The sequence below is a fragment of the Hibiscus syriacus genome, unplaced genomic scaffold (assembly GCF_006381635.1).
Source record: "Hibiscus syriacus cultivar Baekdansim isolate YM2019G1 unplaced genomic scaffold, ASM638163v2 tig00111989_pilon, whole genome shotgun sequence".
NCBI lineage: Eukaryota > Viridiplantae > Streptophyta > Magnoliopsida > Malvales > Malvaceae > Hibiscus > Hibiscus syriacus.
Window position 1 is genome coordinate 809676 of NW_024063230.1, and position 19248 is coordinate 828923.

Below are 19248 nucleotides of genomic sequence, written 5' to 3' on the forward strand. Positions count from 1 at the left end.
TTTGATTTTTATGAATGCATAACTATGAAAATATGGAATATGGAATGTGAATACAAAGATATTGATGTGAAAGTGCCTATGTGAACAAGATATACTTTGAATAAGGAATGATAAATAATTATGTGGTTAAAAGCCCAAGGTATATGTATGAGAATTAAAGGTATAGTTGGCATTCTAAGAGTCGAGGGTTTTATGTGGTCATTCGAGACAATTATGTGGCATTTCGGTGCAAACCTATGTGGCATTTTGGTGCAAACCTATATGGTCCTTCGGGACAATTATGTGGCACTTCAGTGCAAATTACGAGCTGTGGTGACAACATTAGTGCACAACCTCAATGTACTCAAATACCTAGAGTTCTCAGTAGTATACATTGGGCATTTGAAAACAAAGTTATAAATCGAATAATATACAAAAGTATACATTCTTGTTGTGATAAATAATTTGGAATTCTTGATACAATATTTTGATAACAAAAATAAAGACTTCGTTTATAAGTTTAGTACTCTTTTGTATTTGCCTCACTAAGTCATTGACTTAGCCTGTGATTGTTTCACACGTAGGTTTGAACAAATCGGAAGAATAAAGCTAGGAGAGGATAGCGTACACCCTTGAAGATCAGATCAAGACAAATTGAATGTGTGTTTTCTGAAATTTTGTAAATTGTTGGCATGTATTCACGTTTAATTTGAAATGCTCTGATATATTTTGTGAAATCATACTTTTGTATCCATGTAAATTATTAAAGTTTTTATGTAAGTATGAATGTGAATTTGGTTATCTTATTTTAAATTAAGGGTTCCACCTTTTTATTTTGATTAAAATTTTAATTTTTCCTTATATATTAATAGTTTATGGTTTGAAAAGTCAATGTGACACCTCAGATTCATATCCGGGTCTGGTACGTGTTAGGGGTGTTACACTCAATCCTTTAGCTAATGTAATATCGGTAATATCAGCTAAGAAGCTAATGTCACAAGGGTTTCTAGCTTTCATTGCCAATATGATTGACACTCAAGTCAAGAAGAAAGGACTAGAGGATATTCCGACACTTTGAGAATTTCTAGATGTATTTTCATCTGAGTTGTCGGGATTACCTCCAGATAGAGAGGTTGAGTTCCAAATTGAGGTAATGCCTGGAACAACACCGATTTCAATGGCTCCTTACCGAATGGCTCCAAATGAACTGAGTGAGCTAAAGACTCAATTGCAAGAGTTATTGAATAAAGGATTCATCAGACCTAGCGTGTCACCTTGAGGTTCTCCAGTGCTATTTTTAAAGAACAAAGATGGTTTGATGCATCTCTATATTATTATCGACAAGTTAATAAGGTGACAATAAAGAACAAGTATCCTCTCCCAAGAATCGATGACTTATTTAATCAATTTAAGGGAGCTTCGGTGTTCTCCAAAATTGATTTGCGCTCTGGCTATCATCAGTTGAAGATTTAAGAAAGGGACATTCCAAAGACGACTTTTAGGACTAGATATGGTCATTATGAATTTGTAGTTATGTCGTTTGGGTTAACCAATGCACCTGCCGCATTTATGGACCTCATGAATAGAGTGTTTCAACCCTATCTTGATAAGTTCATGGTCATCTTCATTGACGATATCTTGGTGTATTCAAAAACAAACGAAGAACATAGCATACACCTTAGAGTGATTCTCCAAACACTTCGAGACAAGAAACTTTATGCTAAAATGTATAAGAGTGATTTTTAGTTAACTGAAGTAGCATTCCTTGGATATGTGGTATCGGTAAAGGGGATTCGGGTAGATCCTCATAAGATAAAAACTATATTAGATTGGGAAATTCCAAAGAATGTTTCAAAAGTTCAGAGTTTCCTAGGTCTTGCAGGATATTATCGAATGTTCATTAAAAACTTTTCGATGATAGCGTTACCTTTGACCAAGTTATTAAGGAAAGATGTATCTTTTGTTTGTACCCGTGAATGCCAAAAGATTTTTAAAGCGTTGAAACAAATTTTGACGGATGCTCTGATATTGGTCCAACCAGAATCTGACAAGGATTATATATGGTTTACAGTGACTCATCCCATAATGGTCTAGGATGTGTATTGGTGCAAGAAGGTAAAGTGGTGGCATATGCATCGAGATAATTGAAACCTCACGAGAAAAACTATCATATGCATGATTTGGAGTTGGCTACAGTAGTGTTCGCTTTGAAGATATGTCGTCGCTACTTATATGGTGAGCGTTGCTATATCTAAATAGATCATAAGAGCTTTAAGTATTTGATGACTCAAAAATAACTAAACTTGAGACAATGTAGATGGATTGAGCTTCTTAAGTATTATGATGTTGTAATTGATTTTCACCCCGAGAATGCAACTGTTGTTGTTGATGCTCTAAGTCGGAAGACGTTCTTAGCTTTGTGAGCCTTAGATGTGAGATTTTCATTAAGTGGAGATGGTACATTACTTGCGGAGTTAAAGCTTAAGCTGACATTATTGGATCGAATTAAAGATTTACAAGGTAAAGATGATAAATATTTGAAAAGAATGGAGAAAGTGAAAAATGAAGGGAATAAGGATTTTGAAGTTAAGCTCGATAACAATCTGTATTATCGTGGGAGGCTTGTTATTCCAAATGATGAGGAGTTGAAGAATGACTTTTTTTCAGAAGCTCATTATAGTCCGTTGACTACGCACCCAGGCAGAAGCAAGATGTACATGGATCTTAAAATTCGTTATTGCTGGCCATGAATGAAAATAAGGATCATAGAATTTGTGTCCAAGTGTTTGATGTGTCAGCAAGTTAAAGATGAACATCAGGTTCCTTCGGGATTGCTGCAAGCAATCTCCATTCCTCAGTGGAAATGGGAGAATGTTATAATGGATTTCGTAATGGGGTTACCCTTGACTCCAAACAAAAGAGACTCAATTTGGGTGATAGTTGACCAATTGACCAAGACATCACATTTCATTCCCGTCCGAGATGATTTCTCTATGGACAAGTATGCTGAATTATACATCAAAGAGATTGTTCGACTTCATAGTATGCCTACTTCGATAGTATCTGACCGAGATCCACGATTCTATTCAAGATTTTGGAAGACTTTACATGGAACATTAGGGACTTGGAAGATATGCTAAGGGAATGTGTTATAGAGTTCAAAGGATCTTGGGAGAATTATTTGCCTTTTGTTGAATTTTCCTATAATAACAGCTACGAGTCGATCATTGAGATGGTTCCCTATTAAGATTTATACGGGAGGAAGTGTCGTACACCACTGAATTGGTATGAGCTCAAGGATCGGGATATTCTTGGTCCTGACTTGATCAAGGAGGTAGAAGAGAAAGTTCAATTGATTCAGCATAATCTTAAAGTGTCAGCCTATAGACAGAAGTCATATGCTGATTTAAAGAGAAAAGAGATTGAGTTTGAAGTTGGAGATAAAGTATTTTTTAAGGTCTCTTCTTGGAAAAAAGTGTTATGTTTTGGCAGGAAAGGAAAACTTAGCCCTAGATTTATTGGCCCATACGAGATTATTAAGAGAGTGGGACCAGTGGCAAATCAGTTAGCTAGCCACCAGAAATGGAAAAATCATAATGTTTTCATATTTCAATGCTTAGAAGATATCGATCTGATCCTTCTCATATCATTACACTAGAATAGATTGAAATTCAAGCAGATTTGACTTATAATGCAAAACCGGTGAAAATTTTAGGTCATGGAGTTAAGGAACTTAGGAACAAGAAAATTTTGTTAGTCAAAGTTTTGTGGAGTAATCACAAAGTAGAGGAAGCAACATGGGAGCATGAAGATGATATGCATAGACAATTTCCCCACATCTTTGTACAGTAAAAATTCGATGACGAATTTTCTTAAAGGGGAGATTTGTTACACCCCAAACATCAGATCAATGACTAAAATGTAAGAATTTAAAATTTAATGTTTAATTGAAATAAGTTGCAAAGTTCAATGACTAAAATTGGAAATTTGTGTTTCAGACTTGCTAGCAAAGATGGAATAATAGAAGGGAAAAGAGGTATTTTAGCAGGATATGAATTTAAAATTCATATTAAAAGATATTTAATGCTTATGAAGGTTAAAAGAAAGGGAATTTTTTTTGGAGGTTTGGTTCATTTCTCTTCTTCTTCTCTTCCTGTGACTCCATTGATAAGGTGAGTTTGTCTCAAGTATTCTTTTCGTTTTTAAGTTGGTGTTGAGGCATGGAGTGATATAGAAGCTTAAGGAAAGCTTCAAGTGGAATAAAACTAAGAGATTTGATGAAATAATGATGAATAAGTTAAAAGGGTTTTTAAGGGTTTTGATGATAGGGTTTAGTAATTGGATTTCTAATGATAAATTTGACTTGTCAATGGTCTAATTAAGAAGTTAGAAGTATTAGAAATTATTAAGAACATGTTTGAGTATTTACTGTGATTTTTAGTTATAAGAGTTTTATGGAGGAATTTAGATGTTATAAGAGATTAATGGACAAAAGTGGTGTGGTATAAGTGCTAAAGAGGTTAAGGGTTTATTTGGAGTCATAAGTATGAGATTTAATTGAAATTTTGGAAAAAGTTGAAGCGAACTAAATGAAATATGGGCAAGGGTATTAGTACTGGAAGAACAATACTAATATTATAGTGTTAAATCGAAGGAAATAGGTTAACTTGATGAATAATATCGATACTAGTTGAATTAGTATCGATACTGAAGTGGGGTATCGATAATAAGAGTATGGTATCGATATTATTATTACGTATGAAATTCCAGTATGCCAAAATGGTATCGATACTGAAGGGGGTGTTGGTACCATAAAAGAGAAGTATCAATACTGTAGGAGGGGTACTAATACTAATGCATCTGAAATGTAATGTGAGAATTTTAGTTTCATTTTTGTAAATGCTAATTGGTTATACATTAATGTAAAGTGGTATTGATATTAGATATATCTACGTGTAGATTTGGATCAGAATCGTATTAATCAAAGCGATATACCAAAGAGATTTAGCAAAAGATAAAAGGATTCGTTTAGAACTTACGTGAGGCAAATGTGAGTGCAACTCATTTATTTCATACTAGATAAGAGGACGACTTGTGATAAGCCAACCTCGAAGTTTTCGATCAAAAAATGTTTTATTTCTTTTATGCAATATTTTACAATGTTGTACTTAAGTTATATTTCTAAGATTTTTTTTATAGATATATGTACATGAATGTGAACCTGTGATATGCGAATATACTTTATATAAAAATGCTCTATGTGAAAGTAAACTAAGAGAATGTACTCTATACGAATAAGACACACTTTAAATAATGAAACAAAAAATAATTATAAAGTTAAAGGCAAAGGTAAATGTATGAGAATTAGATGTATAGTTGGCATGCCAAGAGTCGAGGGTTCTACACGGTTCTTCGGGACAAATTCTACATGGCACTTCGGTGCAATTTATATGAGCAGTGGTGATTGCATTAGTGCACAACCTCAGTGTACTCAGATACCTTGAGTTCTCAGAATTATGCATTGAGCTAAAATAGTAAAATGATACAAATTGAACAATAAGAAACCTTATATGTTTTTATCATAAAATATATTCTGATTTCAGTATGAAATGTTTTATATGGAATGAATGAGAAATTGTTTTTAGATGTTTTCTTTTATACTCTTTATTGCCTCACTAAGTTAACGACTTAGTGTGTGCAAGTCTCACACATAGGTTCAAAGAAATACCGTGATTAAAGTTAGGAGAGGGCAGCATACTTCTGCAAAAGATCAAATCAAAACCATTTGGAAATTGTAGGTTTCTTTTCACTTTGTAATTATTGTCGACATGTATCACCATGTTTTAAATGGAAATGCTCTGATCAGTTTTTTTAAACATACTTTGTTGCATTATGTAAATTATTAAGTATTTATTTTCAATGTGAATTTAAATTTTCATTACTTACTTTCATTTGTGGGTTTCACCATTTTAATACAAATAAAAGTTTAAATGTTCAACCACTTTTCAAGACTCAATGATTTGAAAGGTCAATGTGACACATCGGATTCGTATATGGGTCGAATATGGGTTGGTGTGTTACAATTCAAACCTCGTAATTTTTAGTATCAAAAAATTTAAATTTGTCAGAAGTAATAAATAAATAAATATAATTAAATGCATGCTTAAACAGTTCAATAATAATAATAATAATAATAATAATATAATAATATAATAATACATAATAATAATAATGACCAAAGTTCCATTTACAATAAATAATTCCAAAATATAAACACATGTCCGACAAAGGAAAAGTATAATAAAAATCATATTGTAATATTAATTTATATGAAAATAAATGACGAAATCCTCCAAGTATTGGATCACCTAATTATGAGTATCTGAAATAAAATTTGTAGAGGTGTAACTATTATACATATATGTCTCTAAAGTGCAACAAGCACAAGTCAAAACAAAATATGATTCAAATATAAATATTCATTGTCCGTGTCTTAATATTCATAGTCCTGAATGAAATGCAAATGTAAATACACCTATACGCCTTACACATCATCCGAAGAGTAGGTTCACCAAAACCACTCTAACTACAATGACACCATACGAAGTGAGGTCCGCCACAAAGGTAGAGACCACTGAATCCGAAGTGATATTCACCCGTCGAATAAATGCATTGAACTTCCCTTATCAATCCCAACTCAGTATGACATGAAATCTTGATATATATATATATATATATGCTTAACATATATCTAGATTCTAATATGATCCGAATGTAAAACTATTTGCGTAATCACATAATCTGAATTCTACAAACCAACATAGCACCAATACAGACATACTTCAATAAAATAACTCTAATGACGAACGACGAATCTCATGGTTACTCTATCAATAGGTCGACGAATCAACTCATACTTAAAAAATTCATGTAAATCACTAATCTAACAAACCAACCAAAATAAATTACTCGAACTAATATATAGTATTACTCACTATCCATCCTCGAAATACAAGTCAGTAAAAAATTAACGGGTAAAGGCAGAAGGGACAGTAATTCGATTCTGGTTTGATATCACCTGCAAAAATTATGACAATGAGGTTGCCGGGGACGTCCACTGCCACCCACGGTGTGGCCAGCGGCGGGGAACGAAGACAAAAGGCTGCAGTTTCCAAAACACGAGTTGACAGTGGCTTTCACGGCCAACCAAGGTCAGCTGGCCACGACAATGAGAGAAGCTGCATGACTCTCGGTTTCCCTTCTAAAACAGTACGACAAATGAAGGCCAAGGGGAGAAGGGACGACGGGGAGCAGCGTCGACTTACCAATGACTTTCTTCAACCGACGGCAAGACGCAACGTGAAACGGAGGAGCGGCGCACTAGGGTTGAGCAGAAAATTAAAGAAAGAAAAAAAAGATTGCAAAAGGCTCGCGCGGGAGAAGAAATAAGCATGGGATTGTGAAATAAAAAAGCAATGGATAAATCGCAACATAAATCCTTGTATTTCGTAAGATTTTGATTAAGAAAAATGTGACCTTGCCTTTAATCAAGATAACCCTAGCTCCACCACGGATGAAAGTGAAGAAGAATCTTTTGCTAATTCGATGCTTTGTGACTTTAATTCAAGGTTGATCCCATTTGAGTTTTCAAAATCTAATTACACTGGTAAGTAAAATTTCTTGATTTATATTTCTTGTTAAGCTCCTAACAATTTAATTAAAAATAGAACTCTGTGAAAGAAGGAAATTAAAATTCATTTTCTTTGGTATGTTTTTGAAAAAGAAAAGCTTTCGGTGATTCAATTATGAATGGTTTTTTTTTTTAAATCTTTTAAAGTATATGAAGGATTCAATGTATAAGATAATGCAAAAAAGGAAATGGAACAAATCTAACCCCAAAGACAATCATTTATGTCAAAAGCATTAACCCCATTAATACAAACCATGCCATGTTTTCTTTCTCAGTTAGCTTGTACGAAGGGGGATTGGGTGGAAAGAAGACAGATTTGACAGCCATTGATGATGCCACCCCACCCATGTTTTCTTCTTCAATTTGTTCCCGAGTTTCACAAAACTATTAGGGTTTTTGGACTGAAACTTGGCAAAGATATAATTTCTCTGGACATTGATGGAGTTGGAAGGAGTGATGGAGAGGGTAAAGAAAGTTTGGGAGAGATTAGGATACAAAATGGAGAAAAGGAAAAGATGAGTGTTGGTGTTGGGAAAGGGAGGGTGGACGGTGAAAGAGCAGAAGAGGGTATTTTTGACATATTATATAATTTTAATTTCTTTATATAAAATAAATTAAAATTAAATGGTGACGTTGTATGTTCTGATTGGTCTGTGAATTTCTTTTAACGGAGTTAACAATTTAGGACAAACGGGATAACAATTTATAATTAAGGGGTAAAACGTTCTGAAAAATTTAGGACAAATGGGATAACAATTTAAGATAAACGGATAACTCGATACAAATAGTATAATTCAGGGGTAATGGTGTATTTAACCCTAACATATACCGAATTCTGATACATAATCACATATTCCGAATATATCATATAATATGAATAGAACAAACCAACATAATCAAATATTCTTAATACAAAATATATTTACAAATCCGACATATCAACATGCATCACATGACAATTTCCGAATCGCATTTATTTCAATCAATTTCACCGAATAAACTAACTCACAATTTAACAGCACATATCAAACAAATAAGCACATAAATAAATATAGACACACTTCGACAAAATAACTCTAACAACAAATGACAATTCCCACGATTATCTCTGTTAATGGGTGGAACCGAATCAACTCTTACACTAAAAACTCATACCAAAATCACTAATCTAACGAACCAACCAAAATAATTACTCAAATTAACATATTATACTATTACTCGTGATCCATCGAGTTGGTACAAAATTAGCAGGTAAAGAAAGAGAGGATAGTAATTTCGATTCTGATTCGATATCACCTGCAAGAATAACGAACCCACTTCAAATCCCAATAAACCACAACTGCCAGCCGAACACCACAACTGCCATGGACAGCCGCAATGCTATGAACGACGACGACAGATGCTGCATGACTCACGATTTCCCTTTCAAAACAGTAGGATGGTTAAAGGCCAAGGGGAGAAGGGACGAAGGAGAGCAGCGTCGACTTTCTTCAACGGACGTCGAGAGGCAACGTGAAACGGAGGAGCAGCGCACTAGGGTTGAGCAGAAAATAAAAGAAAGAACAAGATTGCTTATGGCTCTCACGGGAGAAGAAATAAGCCAGGGGATTGTGAAATAAAAAGAAATCGGTAAATCGAAACATAAATGCCTTTATCTCCTAGGGTTTCTGAAAATATCCAAAGCTGTTTCTTATTTTACAAAAAGGTCACTAACATTTCTGAAACTTTCAATTCAGTCCTAATAAAAATTTAGGAATTTAAAGAAAATTTCTCAATTTTTAGGGTTTTAAATTTAGGAAAAATTCAAGGTTTTACATGTGTTTATCTTTTGGCTGCTATAGTTGGTTAAAGGTGTATTTCTCGATTAGTGCTTCATGTGTTTGTGTAGAAGGTATGATATGTTGTGATTTTCGTATTTTTTTACATAATAGCTTAAGCATGCAAATGTAATGACCTGATGGCTTGGATATACATGGTTTATGTTCACCGATGTACGCTTTTGTCAACTACCGAACTAAGTTTGTAATGAACAGAGCATGATATGTTTCTTAATCTTGTAAGAAATTTGAGACATCATGAGGTGAGATGAGCTCCCAAACCTTGAGATAGTCGGGCTTCACGATTTTTGTTAATTATGTTAGCAAAAGGATTCACGTTTCTTCTCTCAAGGAAGTGTTTCAAGTCTATGGTGTTGTTCTGGATGTGTTCATTGCGTATAAGAGTTTGAAAAGGAAATCTGTGGGTTTTACTTTTGCTTTCGTTAGGTTTAGGAATAGATTTGAAGCAAACTTGGCGGTTAGGAGAGCTGATGGTAGGGTGTTGGATGGTTTCAAGATTAGAGTTTTCCATGAATATAAGTATGATAGGCTTAGTATAGATGTGGTAAGTAGTCTTAATAAGGTTTGGAAGCCAGTTTTAAGGGATGCTAGGTCGGTTTTAAAGGATAAGGATGTGCGTTGGGAGTAGGTGGTTTTCAGTTCAGAAGTATGTTGGTCAGTAGACTGGGTCTCATAGTGATTCTGCTATAGTTGTTCATGTTAGGGTTACTGATGTCTGCGAACCAAGCTCTTTTTCTATACCTTCTTTGGATAGTAGGAGTGTTGAGATTCAAGAATATTGAAGTAATACAGAAAACATATCTTATTTTTTTCATTTATTAGCTAGATCTATATATATATACATTTATTCAGCTGAGCTCGCTTAACAGCCTTAACCAACTCTTAACAACTTGCTAACAGCCCCTAACCAACTAACCAACTCACACAACCATATCAGCTCAACAACACACGCCTATATTCACACACAATCACACTCATGCATTACTAATATTCCAATATTCTTCCTTCCTTGACCCTTTTTTTAACGACAGGGTAATACACACAGTTGATCTCTGAAGACCTCAAACGCTCCCTTTGTCAGCGACTTGGTCAGCCCGTCTGCCACTTGATGGCACGCTGGAACATAGTTCACCTGATGTTGTTTAGCTTCAACCTTTTCACGAACGAAATGCACGTCCATGTCAACATGTTTTGACTGAGCATGGTACACTGGATTGTACTCAATGCAACAGCGCTTGTATTATCACGCCAAATGACATATGGGATTCGATTTTTCACCCCCAACTCACCTAATAACAAGCTGATCCAAGTAACATCAGAAACTGTCTCAGGAACACTTCGATATTCAGCCTCCATCATAGACTGGAGATAGTCTTTTGCTTCCTCGAGCACCAAACTACAGGACACGCACCAAGATATACTACATGGCCAGAAACCGATCTTTGATCATCAAGACTGCCTCCCCAATCTGCATAGCAAATGTCACAACATCTAGTGCCTTGCTAGCACCTGTAAATGTGAGACCATAGTCCAATGTTCCAGCTAAATACCGAGTATCCTCTTTACTGCAAGCCATATGTAGCTCACGTGGAGCGTGCTGTACTGAGCAGTCTTGTTAACACTGAAGGCAACATCCGGTCGTATATGACACACATACAAAAGAGCACCAACAATGCTACGATACTCTAGAGCATTTGTTAACAATTCACCAGCATCCTGTGTTAATTTTGGAGCACCAATCATCGGGGTAGCAGTGGGTATAGCACCTAGTAAATTTGTTTTCTCTAACAACTCAATTATATACTTCCTCTAAGACAACACCAAGGACTCATTTTTCTTGTAACTTCAATGCCCAAAAAGTAGGATAGCTCTCCTAAATCTTTTAAAGAAAATTGCAGGTTCAATGTTCTCACACTTCATCAATAACATGAGAGGAGCCACCAGTAAGGATTATGTCATCAACATAGACAAGATATAAGTAAAGAATATAAAAGAAAGATCAAATCCATCCTGATCAAACTGGTTTTAAGTTTATCATGTCAGTTCCTTGGTGCCTGTCGAAGACCATATAATGCTTTGTTAAGTTTACACACAAGCAAACTTCCATCAGCAGCATACTCCTCAAACCCAGGTGGCTGCTGCATAAAGACATCCTCGGTTAGATCACCATTCAAGAAAGCATTATTCACATCGATTTGTCATAATGGCTAATTCCTTGCAATATCAATTGATAATATTGTATTCAATGTGGCAAACTTAACAACAGGACTATAGGTTTCTTTAAAATCGCAACCAGGTACTTGCAAGTATCCCTTTTCCACAAGCCTAGCTTTGTGTCTTTCCACAGTTCCATCAGGCCTCCTTTTTATTCGAAATAACCATCTACAACCAATCACCTCACGATCTGTAGGCATCTTCACAACCGACCAAGTATTGTTTCTTTGCAGTGCATCAAACTCGCCTGAACAGCTTCTCTCCAGCTAGAATTTTGAGAGCCTCATAGACATTGTTCGGGACTTCACTCACAGCATTAGAGGTAAAAACCTTTGGTCTGAATATGCCACATTTACTCCTTGTCATCATCATATGACTATTAACTTGTGCATCACTCAAATTTTCTGCACCTTCTTCAGTGGTATTCAACTCTTGAGTCTCATCATGTGTACTGACAACCTCAACCTGCTCAGTATTACTAGTATTTTGACCAGTGACTGAAAAATCACTCAACAGTTGTTGCTCAGCACTCGACACATTATCAGCAGTCTCCACCCGATCCTGAACTTGCAACAGGCAAACTACTTGAATCATCATTTGCATTATCTACTAAATTATGTTGAGACCTGTGGTTCACCTTTCTCTTGAAGTCTGCTAACATCAGTAACAATTTCGATTGAGCCAGATGGTTTGTTGGTGGTCGATGTGGCAGCAGGTAACTGAGCACATTTCTTTGCAAATGAAAACTGACTCTCATCAAACACCACATGTCTTGTGACATAGATTCGACCATCATCAGCAAGACACTGAAAACCCTTATGCCGAGTACTATAGCCTAAGAAGGTGCATGGTTTGGACCTAAAGTACAACTTGTGCTTCAAGTACGGTCTCAAATGAGGAAAGCAAAGGCAGCCAAATACTCTTAGCTATCCATAAGCAGGTTTTTGATGAAATAGCTTCTCGAACGGTGATGCACCATGCAACCCTTGTAGACAGTCTGTTAATTAAATGGAATGCAGTAACAACTGCATAAGCCCAAAATTTGACAGGCATCGACGCTTGAGCAAGCAGCACAAGGGCTAGCTCTATAACATGACGATGCTTGCGTTCCACACTCCATTCTGCTCAGAAGTGTGTGGACATGTAAGCCTGTGCAATGCCTGCTTTCAAAACAGCTCGACAACCTTCGATATTCACCTCCCCAATCGCCCTGAACAGCCTTGATGGGAAAATCAAGCTGCACCTTAACCATCTGCTGGAACATTTCAAATGCACTAATTGTTTGAGCTTTGTCTTTCAGTAGGTAAAGCCATGAGTGTCTGGTACATGCATCAACAAAGGTGACATAGTACTTGTAACCAGTCGAAGCAACATGTGAAGGTCCCCAGAGGTCTGTGAAAACTAACTGAAAAGGAGCATCATATACTGTTGTAGAAGCATGAAATGGCAATTTATGGCTCTTTCCCATTTGGCATGCAACACACATTTTATTAACACTTGAAGGAAGAATTACATTTATTTCTTTACAAACTTTCAGAGCTATCATGCGAAGGATATCCCAAACGCTGATGCCACAAGTCATACACAGCTGTAGACAGTTGTGTTGAGTAATTCTCTGACTTGGAATTATCTTCAGGTGTTGAGCTAACTACAAAGGATATAAGCCCCATTTTCCTTCCCTTGAAGTAAAATTGAATCGGTTTTCTCATCACGTACACAGCACTCATGCGCATGAAATTCAAAGAAAACGTTGTTATCCCTAGCAAGCTTTGACACTGATAGAAGATTCTTGGTTATTCTTGGCACATACAACAAATCGGTTAACAACAGTACACGCGATGATGTAAATAGAGAAGAGCTACCAACAGTTTGTACATTTAAAACACCACCATCACCAACTATTAATTTACCTGGATTATTAAAGTCCACTGTCTGTGAGATGTTTGTGCCATCAGAGGTGACATGATGTGGCACCCGAATCCACCACCCAGTGTTCACGAGCAACCTGTGACTTGAGCTGATGGGCACTAGATTTTTTACTGGTATTGCAATCATACGAATTATCCTTGGCAACATAGTAAGCATTTCCTGACTCAGCCTTTGAATAATTGTTGTTGTTGGCTGTAACACCAGGGAAGTCTTCATCAAACCAATGCAAACACTGGTCGACTAAATGGCCATTTTTGCCATATAATTGGCATTGCAACCGAGACCGACCTCGACCTCGACCAGTCGATTGACCACATGAGTACATTTGACGATACACAGTGTTACGATCAGACGGATCCACAATCTTACTTGACATTTACCCTTGAATCATATGTGCACTCATAGGAAGTGAATCAAGCGGATCACAAAATCTTGCTAATTGAGTCTCCGCATCCATCATCATAGTGTAAATAGTGTCAAGAGACACCGACTCACGCATGGTTGTTATGACAGCCACAAAAGGTTGGTACTCACGAGGTAACCCCTTTAAAATGCTCACAACATGCACTGCCACACGATGCTAATGCATCACACACTTCTTTAACGTGAGTAAGATAAACTCGCATGGACTCGTCTCCTTTTTTAAGAGACTGAAGCTTGTAATGCAAGCTTCGAGAAAAATTGAAGCACTGTGCTCCACACAGCAGAGGTTGTTTCAGCACCCACAAACTAAGGTAACAATTGTGGACTGATTTTTGACAGAAGCCAGGATGCAAGAGCATTGTCCTGAGCCACATATTCTTCATATAACTCGTTTAATACTTCCTCACCAAAATCACTAACCACCATTTGTGACGGAGCAGTCATGGAGCCAGTGAGAAGTTGTTCAAGTCTATGGCTGCGAACGGTGATAAGCACATGTTGCTTCCACAACAGTAAATTTGATTCATCCAATACGACATTGAATCTTTTATTCGAGAAAGCCTTAGCATTCCTCGAGACCCCCTCAATTGAAGAGGCAAGCTGATCAACGCTCATTGTGGGGACTCTTGTCAAGCAGCAGAAACAGAAGCAAGTCGTCCGGATCGTCTAGCGAAAGATACCATGTTGAGATTCAAGAATATTGAAGTAATACAGAAAACGTATCTTTTTTTTTCATTTATTAGCTAGATCTATATATATATAAATTTATTCAGCTGAGCTGTCTTAACAGCCTTAACCAACTCTTAACAACTTGCTAACAGCCCCTAACCAACTAACCAACTCACACAACCATATCAGCTCAATAGCACACGCCTATATTCACACACAATCACACTCATGCATTACTAATATTCTAATAAGGAGTGTTCTAATCTCAAAGAATGATCTATGTTGGAGAAAAAGTAGTTTGGTTGGTAAAGTTAAGAACAGGTATAACACGAATGATATTAAATCAGCTTTCAGATCTGAAGGCTTGTATGCGAAGGTTAGTTTTTGGCATGACCTGATGTTGATTATCCAATTCAAGAATGTCATAGACCGTCAGGCTTGTTGGTTAAAAAAAGTTGATTGGATTCGTCTATGGTTTGATGAGTTGGATTTGTTGGAGGATTATGAAAATATGCTTAGAATTAAAGTTTGGGTCTCTCTGATAGATGTTCCTCTTTCTATTTGGAGTGTTCAGCTTTTCAAGGATATTGGAAGCTTGTGGGGAAGAATGGTTAAGATAGATGAAGAAACTTCCAATCGAGATAGGTTTGATGTCGCTAGAGTATTATTGGAAGTTTAATATAAATCATCTATTCCAGAGAATTTCTCCATTTTCGTTGAAGGCCTTTATTCTCCATTAAAGTTCAATCTGTAGTGCAGAAGAGGCGTGTGATTTTTTCGATGGAACCAAGGCGGATGGTGGAACTGGAGGTGATGCTACGAGTTGAAGGTGGTCTCGAGGGGGCTTTGTCGAGCAAGAACAAGGGGAGGTGTGTCAGAGGCGTGATTTTTCCAATGGCTTTATGGAAGGTGGGCGGGAGCATGCAGATACAGTTGTCTATAGGGATACTTTTACAGTTGGGTTTCACGATGCGCCTATATCTACTTTTATTGGGCCAGTGAGCAGGTTTTTTGACGATAGTGCTAGTTTAATTGAAATTAATAGGGATATGAATCTTGCTATGGCGACCAAAGTTATCCCCACCAGCTCTTGGTTTTTCGATGTGCCGATTGACGAGGTGTCTTCTCTCCTTGTCTTGGATAAGGATCTTTTGGATGCTCATCATGTTATTAGTTCTGGGCAGTCTCTGAAGAGACCTATTTTCCCTCTGATTTCGGGCGATGGTAGGTCTTCAAAGGCAAGCTTGAGGGGGGCTAGTTGGGTCAGTCTTAGAGCGTCGTCGAGGCTCCTTTTTGGGAAGAGGAAATTCCATTTCCGTTGTGGTCGGGTTTGTGGGGAAAAGGTTAGCAGCAGACACAATCTTTTTGGAGACAAAGGCGAAGTGTATTCTGAGGGAGTTCAAGGCGATTAGATTGAAGAGGAGATGGCTCTAGCGGCTGCAGTTGCCTTGGGATGGAGTTTGCAGTGCTGAGAAGCATTTTGTTACTCAGGCTGGAATCTCTTGTGATTTTTTGTCTTTGAGGTGTAAGAATTAGTTAATTTGTCTGTGATTGTGACTTTTTAAGGTTTTTCGTCAAGCAAATAGGAGGCCAGGTCGGATCTTTGGAATCTTTTTTCTTGGGGCTGGTGTCATTTGTTGGAATTGTAGTATTCCTTTCAAATTTATGGGGTTTCTTTGCCGACTATTTTAGTTTTTTCATTTAGTTTAGCTGTGGGTTGGAGTTTGAGTGCTTTTATTTTGGTTGTTGGTTGATTTCAGTAGTGATCGTTCTGTGTGTAACCTGGTAGCGACCGTTCTCCTTTGGTGTTGTTTGTGTTTGCTTCTATTCGTGGTGGTTATTTTAGTCCTCTGCGATTGTGTTTAGTCTGAACCGGGTTAGCTGAGTAGTCCTCAGATTTCTTTGAGCTCTGTGATTATATTTAGCCTCTCAGTTTGTCCAATGAAATCTTTTTTTTCTTCGGGAGTTTCAGGTTCAAATTGGTATGTTTCTCGATGGGTGTATTTTCTTTCTTAGTATACGAATTGGGTCTGTTGGGTAGGCTCACCTAATCAGTGATCTCTGGTGCTATGCTTCGATACATGGAAGAGCTTGTTGGCAGCTACTGTTAATTGGGAGTTGTGTTTTATAGCAGGTCGGCTGGAAATTGTTTCAATAAGTGTGGTTCTCCATGTCACAGTGAGAGTCTACGATCAAGGCCTGGTTGCGATTGTGCTGGTTGATGCTTTGGTTTCGTTCTTTAGGTTATGATGTCTGAGTTCCGATCTCTTATTAGTTTACTACTCGTTTCAATGGTTTGCTTGTGGTGTATTACTCTTGAATTGGTGTGGGGTTTGTTGTAGGGCTGGGGTGTAAACTGTGTAATGTTACAACTGTGAGTTTTTTTCTTTCGATACTTACCACTTCAAGATACACTCTTTTTTCTCCATGTAGGATTAGGGAGATTTTTTAATGAGATCCTTTAGGTGGTGTATTTTGTTACCTTTCTTAATGCAAAGTACCCTCTTTCGAAAAAAATAAACAGAGCATGATAAATCGATTTTATGACAATTTCTCTTTTATATGAACATACTTATTATTATATCACTTTGCATGTTGCATTGAGATAAGATAGCGTCACAAAAATGATCGAATTACCGATTGGTTCATCCATTAAGATGATAAACTTAATTATCGTCTGGTTCATTTGTGAGGTTGATAAATTCAATTACTGATTTGTTCATCCCTTGAGATGGTAAATCGAATAATTGCATTGCGACGTGGTAGAGTGAACTGGGTTATATTTCATTGCATTCATACCTTATACGATGTGATATGTGCTCGATATGTTTACTTTGTGAATACTGTGTGATGCTCAAATGATATGATTTTCATCTATGCTGATTGAATTGCACTTAGAGGACACACTAACTCTATAGTTTCTTTTTCCTTTACAGATTCCTGTGACCAATAAGATCTTCTCGTACTTGGAGTATTGGCTAGCGATATTTTAATATTTTCCCTAATATGATTATTTTTAGATTACTCTTATATTTTCTACTTTTATCGAACTTGAGGTTTGTTTTGTATTTGGACTTATAATTTGTCGTGCATTGATTTACAAATTTATGGATTTGTTATTATATCATTATGATGTATCTATTAATACTTGTTTACTCTAAATATTTGTGAATCGTTGACGATTCTTAACTAAAGATTTCATATTTGTAGTTTATTAATAATATGACCTCTGAGACTTGATCGTAACAGCTAGGCCCTGATCTAGGGGTTACAGTTTTAAAGGAATATTTGTACAAAATCATATCCTTTTATTTTTTTTTTTCTAAAAAAAGACATAATTTAAAATTTAAATTTGTAATTTTAAATGTTTAGATAATGTATAATCGCTTAGATGCCAATTTTAGACACTGTGAGAATGCTCATTTTTCTAACGTGTAATCGACTCCCAATTTTTTTTTCAAAATAAGTTTTTGTTTAAACGCATGCTATTTTTATCTTTTAAATGATTTTTCTTAATTTTTTTAAAAAATATAATTTTATTTGCTCAACCAACCTAACTAAAAGGCCAATGGTGACTCTATATTTGTTTTTTTAAACCCTATTTCTTTTTTTTTTTAATTTAAGTTGGATTGTTCCCATTCGTCAAAAAACTTAAGGACTATTTCGACATCCGTCTAAATGCTTTTGTATTTGAATTGAAAAGTAATTTTTAAACATATTTTCCATCAAAAGTTATAGTTTAATATTGTTTATGGTTTCAAAAGTACTTTTTAAATTAGGATTGAGTATTCGATCTAATCGAGTAGAAAAAAGTTGAATTAGTCAAGTTTATGAGCATTAGTTATCATTCAAACTTTATTTGAATTTTTTTCGAATCAAATCGATTATATTTATTTTTCTATTCAAATTTAAATACAATTATTTATAGTGTTATGATACTGATTGATTATAATTTAAATGAATTTACCTAATCATATATTTATATATATATATATATATATATATATATATATACATATATATGTAAAAATAAGATTTGTAATGTTATTTAATAAATTAAATATCATCTAAAATCATATAATATATTTATAATATTATTCTCTAAAAGAATGAATTTTGAAGAAAAAGTATTAACATGAGTAAAGAAATTAATAGGAAAAAAGAATTTATAAAGAGTTGTAATCCGATGATCAAACTGAATAAAATGTAAAATTGAGAGATTAAATTGCAAAAGAGAAACTTTATTGTCAAAAAATAATTGAAGTTACACATGTATTATATAGGGTTGAAGAGGATGTGGTTCAAATTTGGTAAAAAAATAAAACAAAAGAAGGAATTAAGAAATAAGGAAACCATGGACCAAATCAAGTTACTTAGATAAACACAATAAATAATATCATTTTAATTTTCAAATTTTTTATTATTCAAACTTTACAAATTTAAACTCAATTTGAGTTCAAAATTCGAACAAAAAATTAGAAGGGATAATTAAGGTGATATTCGGGT

General features: G+C 35.6%; 1 protein-coding gene across 1 annotated transcript; it reads left to right on the top strand.

Annotated features, from left to right (window-relative positions):
* Nucleotides 1-9744: 9744 nt before the first annotated feature.
* Nucleotides 9745-10135, top strand: LOC120173847 (transformer-2 protein homolog beta-like). The gene is made up of 2 exons (XM_039180904.1): nucleotides 9745-9749; nucleotides 9811-10135. Exons 1-2 carry the CDS (start codon nucleotides 9745-9747, stop codon nucleotides 10133-10135), a joined length of 330 nt encoding a protein of 109 aa, XP_039036835.1.
* The last annotated feature ends 9113 nt before the right edge of the window (nucleotides 10136-19248 follow it).